The 12273-nt window shown below is 43.6% G+C and overlaps 1 protein-coding gene across 1 annotated transcript; it reads left to right on the top strand.

The window, feature by feature from the left end:
* The first annotated feature begins 242 nt into the window (after positions 1-242).
* Positions 243-1095, top strand: LOC136525697 (uncharacterized). The gene is made up of 3 exons (XM_066518591.1): positions 243-371; positions 467-692; positions 851-1095. Exons 1-3 carry the CDS (start codon positions 243-245, stop codon positions 1093-1095), a joined length of 600 nt encoding a protein of 199 aa, XP_066374688.1.
* The last annotated feature ends 11178 nt before the right edge of the window (positions 1096-12273 follow it).

The raw sequence follows: 12273 nt of genomic DNA on the forward strand, positions 1-12273 counted from the left end.
GAAAAATGTTTACCTCCTGAGTGGCTAATATCGGCTTTCAACCGTAATATGATGACGGTCAAGCAGCAAAGCAACAATTTTGATTGTGGTTTTCATGCCGTAGAACGCTTTGGTCAAGAAGATATATGTGACATTGATAATGTCAGTGATGTTGCTTTTAAGCATCAATACACATGAATGAATTCAAGTACTTACCTGTGTATAAAGTTGCAGGAAAGCACATTCCAATATAGGAAAAACTCATGGTGGAGTTGTATTGTCATGAACAAAACAAGGCTCGCCCTAAACTTGGCCACGAGAAAGAAAAGAGAATTGGCCATGGGAAAGCAAAGAGTTATGAAGAACTTGGCCATGAGAAAGAAAATGATAAGGTATGACATCAATTTACTTTCTGATATATTTTTCCATTGCCAAGAGAGGTGCCCCTCACCAAAAGTCTTCAGAAGGTGCCCAGGTTTTGCTATAGGAGGAATGGGAGAAAGGAAAGAGTTCTAAAGCATTTGACGATCACAAAGAAAATGCAGGTAAGGCCAAGAAGATGGAAGCTAGTAAGGCCAAGGAGAAGGCAACTGATAAAGAAATTGTCAGTGACAACGAAAATGCTGATGGTAAGGCCAAGAAGAAGGCAGCTACTAGCCATGGGAAAGCAAAGAGTTCTAAAGAACTTGCCCGTGACAAAGAAAATGCTGAAGGTATGACATCAATTTACTTTATGCTATAATTTCCCATTGCCAAGAGAGAGGTGCAATCCCTCACCAAAAGTCTTCAGAAGATGCCCAAGTTTTGCTACAGGAGGAACGGGAGAAAGCAAAGAGTTCTGAAACATTTGTCGGTGACAAAGAAAATGCAGGTAAGGCCAAGAAGAAGGCAGCTGGTAAGGACACGGAGAAGGCAGCTGGTAAGTCCAAGGAGAAGGCAGCTAGTAAGTACATGGAGAAGGCAGATGGTAAGTCCAAGGAGAAGGCAGCTGGTAAGGCCCAGGAGAAGTTAGCTGATAAAGCAATTGTCAGTGACAACAAAAATGCTGATGGTAAGGCCAAGATGAAGGCAGCTGATAAAGAAATTGTCGGTGACAAAGAAATGCTAATAAGGTGAATGCAAATCAGACCCCCCCCCCCCCTCGCCGCATTCTACGTAGACACGAGATAAAGGACTACAAAGATAATCTAGGCGTGGAGTAGTTGTTCTGGTGTGTGATTACAATGATGGATGGTACTGGTATGATACTTTGATGTATATGCTGGTGTGATGGTCCATTGGAGTATCTAATTTTCTCTTCTATCATTATTAATTAGAGGCTAATTGCAAAGTTCACTAATTCTCATGAGACACGCTAGGAAATAAAAAGAAAAATCATAAAAGTTGTCACAGAAGCATGAAAATACTACTATCAATTGGATAGACTCTACTCATCATGGACAATAATAGCTATTGGATCTATTTTGTTTTCTAAAAAACACCTCTACTATTATAAAACATAATCTAAAGTAACCCTAGCCCTAAATTTATATCTAAATTTCTCACCTTACCATTATGAAAACACCTAAAGCCAAGTAATTCAATGAACTGTCATCTAAATTACCCATATATGTCACTATTAATAACAATCTAAACCATCCTAAATCTATATCTAAACTAGTAATCCCCGAATTTTCATCCAAATTACCTATGAAGTACTTTATATTTGCTTCTAGATTGCTCACTTATGCCATTGTTAATACAAAAAGAATATCTCAAATTGCATGACAGTGTCACCATGCATGACATAGGGATGTGCGATGCACAGATAAAACTATGAATCGGGATGCAACTTATATATAGTAACTGGTAATAAAATCTATCGCATCCGTATAAAGTAAAATGTACATGTAAGAGTACCGTGTTAGAATATGAACAAATGAGAGCAAAGATAAACATCTTTGATTAGGTATGGGCCTTAAACATATATTATGTTTTTAAAATTACTAGCCCATGTAGGAACACAAATTGATTAACTTGTTAAAATTTGTAATGACAGTAATTGTCTGAAATCAACACAGGTTGAAGCATCGGGGGTGCAATTGTGGTCATAGCCATCACCTACACTTGATCCATGAAAAGAAAAAGTTGGAAAAAAATAATCATGCGGAAGTATTTCCAACAGCGTGGCGAGATGCTTCTATTACAGGAGATAAGCTTAAAGCAAGGAACCGATTTCACCATCTTCACAGAAGCAGAGCTCATTGATTCAACGGACAAATTTGATGACAGGAACATCCTTGGCCGTGGTGGCCATGGCACTGTCTACAAGGGGATGCTCAAGGAAGGCAGTCTGGTCGCAGTCAAACGGTGTGTTTCAATGACCAGTGAGCAGCAAAACGAGTTTGGCAAAGAGATTCCTAATCCTTCCCAGATTAACCACAAGAACATCGTTAAGCTACTGGGCTGCTACCTCGACGTAGAGGTTCCAATGCTGGTTTATGAGTTCATCCCCAACGGCATACTATTTCAGTTCATTCACGGTAGCAAGCAAATGGCTGCCACAACATCCCCTTGTCAACTCGCTTACACATTGGCCTCGAGTCTGCTGCAGCCTTAGCTTACCTACATTCATGGGCTTCGCCTCCAATCCTTCATGGTGATGTCAAATCATCCAATATACTCCTTGACGAGAACTATGCAGCTATTTTAGTGGAAACAAAAGCAAAGGGCTTGGAACAGATTGGATGTACCTTGCGACAAAGCCAATCAGGACCTCTTTCATGCTCAACAATAGTTACCATTGGAGATGGAAGGACGGCCCTCTTCTGGTCATCGAGCTGGATAAATGGAACCGCACCAAAGGTCATAACACCTCTCTTATATGAAAATTCAAAAAGAAAGAAGATCACAGTCGGGCAGGCGGTAACAGATAACAAATGGATTGATCACATCTATCCACTGACATCATCACAAGAAGAAATAAGACAGTTCGTCAGACTTTGGGAGGTGGTACGTGGTACTGCTTTCAAATGATACAGAAGAAGATAGTATTGCTTGGAGATGGACAACAGATGGAGAGTATACCACACGCAACGCCTATTAGATTCAGTTTGTTGGAGTCTTTAGGAAGATCAAATTAATTCCTATTTGGAAGGCCAAAGTCTTTAGGAAGATCAAATTAATTCCTATTTGGAAGGCCAAAGCGGAGCACAAATGTCGATTTTTTGCGTGGACCTCAATGCACAAGAAAATCCTGACAGCAAACAATTTGTTAAAACGTGGATGGACTGGTGACAATGACCATGATTGTAAGCTCTGCCGAGAAGCTGGACAGGCTCAGCAAGGTCATGCAGCACCCATGGGTGCCTGTGCAACATCTTCCTGAAGAGATGGACAGCCTGCTCGAGGAGTCGTCGATGGTCGGTTTGGAGATGATAGGCACAGGAAATTTCAGCATGGAGAAGAGGATTATGCAAGGTCTGCTGGAGTCTGGACGTTAGAGTTGTCAGCCGTCACACCTTCATACCACAATACCACATATTCATAGTGATGGTCTTGTGTGAGTGTACATACATTTGTTCGTTTCAGGGATATATACATACTCCATAATTACATTTCTTTGGGGGAACTTGTAGTTTTCTAATTTACTTGAGTGGCACTAAAGGAAACGTTGTTTACGTTTGCGGTGAAAATTCTGTTATTACTGGGGAAAGTTTCTCTTTCTGTCATTTTCAGTCTTCCTTACCTTGGAACGGTGAAATCTGAATGTGGACATCACGAGAGAAAATATTTGTATGATCAACTCTTTTCTACAGGACCGAAGGATGTGGAGTTGTAGGCTAAAGGTGCTGGTGGGCCACTCCGCACTAGTTATGCCTGCTATGCTGCCGTGTGTTTGGATTGCGGGTTGGACTAGGATATCCCGGATTCGACCCATATGGCTTGCTGTTTGGTTTGGAGAGCGGTGAATCTGGGTCCAACCCACTAGGGAATATGCTCCCTATATGCGCATTCCATTCATCCCCAAAAACGAAGGGACCAATCGAACTCAGTTGGACGGCGCCAGGCTCCCGTCTGCGTCCGCCTCTGCGCAGGCCCCAACCCTGTCCCCGGCGCTCCCTGTGGCGCTGCTCTCCATGCCTGCACCGGCCTCGGCCCCGTCCCTGGCACTCGTGGCCGTGCTGCTCTCCATGCCTGCGCCGGCCCCAGCCCCGTCCCTGGCGCTCGTGGCGGCGCTGCTGTTCGCGCTGCCCCCGTCCCCGGTGCTCACGGTAGTCCTCCCGTCTGCGCTCGTGTCGGCCCCACCTCATTCTTGGCGCCCGCAGGTGGAAGACGACGAGGAAGGTGGAAGGTGGAAGAAGGTGGTTGACACTGCAGACCCCATATGACAGCTGGGTCCCATGGCTAATATTAACTAACGGTGTGTAAAATGACTTCCATCTCAACATCGTCGATCCCTCTAACCAAACGGGAGGTGGGTTCAACCCAACCCTAAAAACGATGGATCCAACCGATTCTATATCATCCCTAAACCAAACACACGGTATATTTCCAGCCCCAACCTCTCCAAGATGCAATCTTTAGATAGTCATTCCATAATACTTATGTGGCCCATATGAACCCATCATGACATCTGACTCTATATCGTTCTTAATTGCTAGAAATAGTGATTTTAATTAAAAAAATACTCTCCAATAGCTTCTTTAGTTGGTTACCCAAGTATAGTTATATTCTATTATTGATTTCTCGCTAGCCAAATATAGAAAAACAAGAATGACTCTCTGGAGTGTACATAAGATATAGAAAAAATGTTGGAGAGTGAAAATATATAGAAAACGATTTTTATATAAAATGACTCTCCAAATGATTATTTAGAGAGTGAACTTTAGAAAGACTTTTGAATATACTTTAACACTATTTTATTCAAACTGAATTTCCGTTTGGTTTGCAAAAGTTTAGGCAAATCCTAACAGACGCAAGTGTTTCAACACGCCATTCTTGTTGACTTGGACACATGGTGCAAAATCCATAACCTGCCCCTTATTTGCCACCTTCGGCTAGACTCCGGCATGGCGGCATGGATTTGACCAAAAGCTGAGAAAAAATGCCTCTCAAATTTGATGACAAATTCATGAGCAAAGTAGATGCCTTTCCTAATAGGAAAAGAGAATTATCTATTTGGTACTGAAAAAATTGGTCTTCCTTCTAAGGCACTTCTGAAATCAAAGTTTCTTATCTAGCATCGAGTTGAAATTTCCTTTCCTATTTGGCACTACCGTCCATTTCCTTCACTAACGATATTAAGTCGCCACCAAAATGACCTATATGTCACTCTTTATATCAGAACTATGTGGTGTCAAATAAGAAAAACATGAATGCTGTGGTCGTGAAATAAGGAAGAGATTAATTCTGGTTTCAAAGGTGATTTTTATTATATATATGTATTTCTAAAGTAATAAAATAATAGGTAAATCTCTATAATTCATAAATATTTTTTAAATTGAGAAAATATGAAATTGGTACAATGTTCTGAAAAATATAATCTATCTCTTCATGATCTACGACTGTAGTTTTGGCAATTTCTTCATTCGTAATTTCTCATGAGTAATATATGTGAATACTCAAAGCTAATCATGAAACATCCCATTTATACTACGTAAAACATCAAAAACACTTTATAGAACATCATATGTATATTACATAAACATCCCATATATACATCCTAGAGCAATACTTGTATACTGTACAAATATCATGTGTATATCACAGAATATAGAAACTTTAAAAATACAAAACATGATTTTTTTTAAAAAAAATAAAATAATTAGAGTAAAACAAAGGAGAAGAAAAAGGAAAATAAAAAATATCAATTACAACGATATGAATATATGAAATAAATCACTTACATAGAAATTAAGCTAATAAAAGATTAAACAAAACATAAAGGGAAACATAAATAAAACATGAAATAAATAAAAAGTTAATCAAAGTAAAAGAAAGAAGAAATAAAATAAATATTAAAAAGATAAAGAAGATTAAAATAAGAAAAAAACCATGCAAAAAAGAAAAGGGGAAAAAGGGAAAAGATATATAAGAAAGGAAGAGAAAAACATAAACATACCAAGCTAGGAGTGAACACAAAAGAAACAAAAATAAAAAATGAGATTAAGAAAAAATATTTTAGAGTAAAGAAATAAAAGAATAAAACAAATATTATCAAATATAGTAAGGAAAATAAAAAGAAGAATAAAAACCACACAAAAAAGAAAACAAAAAGTATAAGAAAAAGGACAGGAAAGGAAGGGAAAAGAGTAACATACCTGCAGCGCCTAGCGTGATCGCGAGGGTGCGCTCGTTCGCAGGCCCGGTCTTGCTCTAGTCACTGATTCAGCTGCCGTTCCAGACAAGGCCCAGCACTTTGCAGCCTAATAGAAGCCCGTGAAGCAGTGTCGGCACGCTGCTTCCGGCCGACCGGTCGGACCAGAAGATTGGCCGGTATCCAAACTATCCATCGGGATCGGGCGGCGATGGTCCCGAATCCCGGATTCCCAACGGCGAGTTCAATTCGAGCACGGGCACGGCCGCACGGGACGTGCTGCCGTCTGCCGAAGACCTGCGAGGGCCAGCCGGTCGACTTGCGATGCCCATGCCCGCGCGCCGCGCGTGGATGCGAAGTCGGAGTCCGGAGGAATACGGAGGATATGACATCGCGTGGAGGGCGGGCGGGCTCGCCGTCCGGAGGTGATGACTGGCCGGACGCGGGGTGACAACAGAGGTGGCGACGAAGAGCGTGAGGTTTGGCTCTTTCTACTCCACCAGATCCACTGTAAACTTCTGAAAAACCATTCTCTACAGCGAATCCCAAACCACCAAAACTACGGGTTGGACCAAGGGGTGGGTTGGACTATGCTCCCAGTCGGCCAGTCGGTGTGTGTGGGCACCGGGTTGGAGATTAGGAAAACTAGCGGGTCGAATGGTTCCTGCCTTGATTGAATTAAGTCGTGTGGCGTCACGCCGTGACTTCTATATTTTTGGACCTAATAGCCAATTCAAAACACATCTCTGCATCGAAGTAGACACCTAATACGAATTAGTTGCATTGTAGACTTAGTAGAAGTAGATATGGCAATTACACTTAGGGCCTTTTTGATCTTGGAATTGAATTTATTCTAATAATTATAATTTAGATATAGATTAATTAAGCTAATATAGTTGTATATGAAATATATTTGTATATTTATTGTTAGACATGTAAGGGACATACTTATATGTTGCATTTTTATTGTACAGAACTGAGTTGAAGAGTATGCTATAAGTTAGATGGTAGAATTATAGCATAATAATCTATAGAATTAATTTTCATCTCACACCCTATGAATTTGAGATAGGCTTATTTGTGAGCTTAGGAAAGTTATGGAACGTCAAATTCCAATACAAATAGCCTAATCCATTATGTACCCGTTCGGCTTACCCCATATCCGGCCTGTTCGGCTTCTTTTTTCAGCCGGAACCGTGTTTTTCTCTCACAACATTTCAGCCAGAATATTGTTTTTCAGCCAATTTCAGCCAAGATTCAGCAAGTCGAACGGGGCCAGATTTTAATTCCTCCAAAATAAAGCCCCTTGCAGCAGGCCTTTTTTATGATGGAAACTTGGACAGCAACATCTTAGCAACACAAGTCGTGTACCATGCATGGCTATTCTATTGCACATCTGCAACCTTTTGATCTTTGTGAATACTGTACCAAACTATTAGTTGAGGAACCTCTTGTCCGATCAAACTAAATTTACGAGAATTGTTCAATGAGAATTGAATAGTGTTTTGGGAGGGACCATTTGACTTCACCACAGACTTCATAAGTTATATGGCTTGTCTGTATATAGGCTAGAGGTTGAACATGTGTGACAGACATATAATTTTGGCCTTTGCACCAATTAGGGATGCACATAGCCACCACCCATTTTCTTATGTGAAAGTTCTCATGACGACCCTTTCACCGCCATCATTTTCTTTATAGCCATCATTGTAGCATATAGTTACTTGATTCCCTTGACGGATTCTCCGATATTTATTCCTGATGTTGAAGTTGAAACTGTAAGATGCTTGATTGAAATTAGACAGCCATGACCTTGTCAAAAGGTGTGGCAGAACTGCCTGAAATAACACGCTTACGGAGGTGCACGTCTTCCACCAGACATTACCCCGAAAGCAAGCTACAGCGGGCGGTATCCGTCGGGCACACCCCAATGGAGAACCCGAAAGATCCACATTTTTTCCAAGGATCCAATAATGAGAACGAGTTACGATACTTGTCCATTTCATACATCAGAAGTTCTTAAAAATTACATTATTACATTACCAAATATCAGAGTGCGGAATAATAAACAACGGAATTTAAAAATAAACATCTAGCGATAAGGAACGAGGATCCGTCTGTGCCCACCAGAAGAATCCTCCACACAAAGGTACTTCTCATGCATTACCTGCAACATGGGTAAATAAACCCTAAGTACATAATATACTCACAAGACTTATCCGACTAGTGGGGATAGTTCCCCGACTCCAAGAGATATGAGAAGCTTTATGGTTTGCTGGTTTCCTTTTTGCAGAAAGCAGTACTAAAAGTGAGTCCTCATGTATGTTATTATTAATAGCCGTATTAATTCATTAGCTAGCCAGTCTATGTAAGCACATGTTCTACTTTCAAGCAAGAGTTGAGCAATCAGTTTTATTTCATCACCTTCCATCTTTCAGTTCTTACTACGATGCTAAACCGTAGACAAGCCGTACCGAATCGTCCGGCGATTCGCGAATCAATGCCCCCAGCTGGGTACCCCGAAAACACATGCCCCGCTTGTATCCCAGGCACAAGCAGGACTAACCCATCACCCTTCTGTCCTGGGTGTCCAGGTCTCCATCCAAACTTGGACTCCAAGCCCCCACTCCTAAGTCCCGGACTCAGTGCAGTGCAAGGACCTTCACCATCCCCGCCTCCAATCAGTCAATCCAGAAAGAGTCGAATCCACGACAAGAGAGCACGAGTCTTCTCTGCGCCCATACCCAAGTATGTGCTCGGGATAATAAGTCTATGAGTTGCCTAGAGCCATATGCAACGACCGGTCCTTAATTGACACAGACGGAGAAAAAGTGTAACCAAGCTATGCCCTGCTGGCCGTAGGACACAGCCTCTCATACCCACCGGTATCCAAACCATATCCCTGCACGGTCACCACTTTTCCTTTCCACCATTTTATCATGAGTTATCATAATTATCACCTATTGCGGGTAACGACATGTTACTCGCGCTATCGAAATCCTGAGCATAGCAGTTACTCGACCTGTACTAGTAGGACTCATAGGTAGATATATTTATGCATGTAGTTTCCATAAAATGCATGTAACATAAATGCACATTATATATATATATATATATATATATATATATATATATATATATATATATATATATATATATATATATATATATATATATATATATATATATATACAGTGATAATAAAATATGGGTTATGCACCGGGGCTTGCCTTGGGCAGGCGACGGGTCAACAAAGTCAGCACCAAAAGGCTTCGGGGCTCCTTCCTGCACGAGGATCTCCTCCTCGTACTCCTCAATGACTTCCTTGTACTCATGTTCGTCCACGGGCACGAACTCTACCAACTCGTGATCTACATGCATGAAATGATGATGCAACACTTAAATAATATGGCAACAGCAGCTCTTAAAATAACTATATCTTATCAAGTTACTAAGCTAGTCCTACCGGCGAAGGTACTAAGCTACCTACTGTTACCACTAACAAGTATGAAGCATGACATACATTATCATAGCAACTAAAGGTATTCTTACCCCTAATACCGATTTACTCTATATATGATAAAACAAGGATAATAGCTACTCTATTTATCAACCTACTCTAGGGCTACAAAATTTACAGCAAGTGCAAAATAATCTAGTGAGCCTACTGTAAAATTTTCATAGCTATAGCTATAACCAATTTACCATAAAAATTACTACAAATATTAATCTACATAATACTAAGCTCTCTGGTTTGGATTTATGAACCCATCACTATCATAGCTAACTATAATTTAACTACACTAACAGATAGATGACATTTTTGTGAACCTTACAAACTTGGTTTCACTATTTTTGGACATCTACAAGATTTACCATAATTTATCAAAGTTCAGCTAAAAACTATATTGAATAAACATTTGTAATTCACTGGAAAATTAGAAAACTGATTTCACAGCGCGGACCGCGAGCGACGGCTTAGCCCACCCCGGCGTCCCACCCACGCGTATGCGCAGCACCCAGCGCGGCCCACGCAGCGGCGCGCAAACACGGCCCATGGCGGAGCCCGCGTGCGGCTGGCGCTTTTGCTAAAGAACCCCCATTTTCTTTTCTATTCACGAAGCTTACTCGAACAATATTTAGTTGAGTCACTGTCTTCGCATCTAGCACCCTCCCCTTTTTCTTCTTTACCACGGCCGAGTCCCCCGGCACCCGTGCGCGCACCGGCGCGGCGGCGCTGGCACCGGGCGGCTACGCCAGCCACACCCGACCCTCACAGCCCTATCTAAGGAGCCGATGCTCACCTCTACATCAACGCGAAGCGGTGGGAGGCGATACGGCGAACGGAGATGTTGTCCCGAGCTCCCTCCATGGCGGCGGACTCCTCCCTACGACGGTGGGCACGTTCCCGTGAGCCAAGGCACCGACAACGCGAACAAGCTCAAGGATGGGCAATAGGGACTCACCCCGAACCTACTAGTCATGGTGGCTTGACCGGAGACTGACCGAGCGAGCCTGTCCATGCATGCATGGCAAGCCTCGCGACGGCGGCGATGGCGCGACTATGGCGGCAGCGATGAGCAGGCAGTAGCAGGGTGAATCGGGGTGCGCACGGGATAGAGTGGAGCACGGCGAACGTTCAGTGCCAACAAATTGGACGGAGGTGGACGAGGCTAGGGGAATTAGGCAGGCGCTGCCATGGAGTCTTAAAGTGACCGACGGTGAAGGACTTTCAAATTGAGGCTCGGCAATGGCCGGCAGTAGCAGTGGAAGGGTTCGGCGTGTAGCTAGGTCTCTACTCCAACCACGAGCGCACGCAATTTCACGGATTTGGCCGACGCTGCAAGCTTGCCTCGATACGGCTCGGCGACAGAGGAACAGGGAAGGTAGGCAAGTTAGGCGTGGCGCTATCGCAGTGGACGTGGCCGTCATCTCAAAGCACAAGTGCGCACGGTCGATGGGGAACAGCAAGACGTGCACAAGACGCTTGGCCATACTGTCACAACCCGCAAGCCGACGGCGGCACGGCACTGTGCCGTAGTGGACGGTGCCGGCCAGGGGAGGCAACATCGCAGTGTTGACGAGCCGAATTGATGGCAAGAGCAGGCGGCAATCCCACACGCGGCAAGCCAACGTGCGGGCAGAGCCAAGAGTGGCCACGCGGCAGCGACATGGCACCGTCGGGCGAGCGTGGGGCAGCAGAGCGGGCAGTGCGCGGCACAGCGGTGCGGGTCCGAGCGGCTGTGTGCGAGCGTGTGCGTGCGTGGCATGCCAGGGCAGAAACGATGTCGTGGCCTACAGCGCGCGGCCAGTGGCAGGGCCGGCCAGCGCGGCAGCGATGAATGGCGCGCAGCACGACCGTGGTGTAGTGCGACACGACAGCGAGGCAGAGTGGCCAAGCTGGCCGGGTCCAACGCGCGCGTGTGCGAGTGGGTTGTGCCAGGCGCGACAGCGGTAGTGCGGCCGGTGCGTCGGTGCGCGTTGGCACGCCTGGGCGAGCGGCGACACCGGTCGGGTCACGGTGACCGCGTCCAGACACCGAAACTGACTCGGAACGTGCTTTGCACGCATTTTAAAGTTGCTAAAAAAGCCAACTCGATGATCCAGTAGCTACACCACCTATTTTACGCTCTAATTGGTATATCAAGCTACTAAAAGAAATTCCAAAACCATACCCCTACCTAACCCGATCGTTCTACAAAAATTGTCGAACATGGCTTCGTTGACCCATTTCTCATCTTAGGAATTTCAACCAAAACACGATCGGATTCGCGTCGAATTTGATTTTCAAGCCATTCGATACACTAGCTAGCGAACCCCGTTCTTGGCCGCACGTATTTCATCGTTGCCTACGAAGATCATGCTACAAACTTTACCAAAGTTTCGTATATGCGTTCCATAGCATTTCCGTTCAATAAAAATTCATTTAGAACCCTAAGTAATACAACGCAGCATGAAATGTAACATGCGTTTTGTGTTTCAAATGAACGTTTCAA

This window comes from Miscanthus floridulus, chromosome 19 (genome assembly GCF_019320115.1).
Source record: "Miscanthus floridulus cultivar M001 chromosome 19, ASM1932011v1, whole genome shotgun sequence".
In the NCBI taxonomy this organism is placed as follows: Eukaryota; Viridiplantae; Streptophyta; class Magnoliopsida; order Poales; family Poaceae; genus Miscanthus; species Miscanthus floridulus.

Excerpts from the sequence above, each read along its gene's own strand:
- LOC136525697 (XM_066518591.1), top strand. The coding sequence starts at position 243 with ATGGTGGAGTTGTATTGTCATGAACAAAACAAGGCTCGCCCTAAACTT. Across the intron at positions 372-466 it reads ATGAGAAAGAAAATGATAAG|GAGGAATGGGAGAAAGGAAA; the intron begins GTATGACATCAA and ends GTTTTGCTATAG. Across the intron at positions 693-850 it reads TGACAAAGAAAATGCTGAAG|GTAAGGCCAAGAAGAAGGCA; the intron begins GTATGACATCAA and ends AAGAAAATGCAG.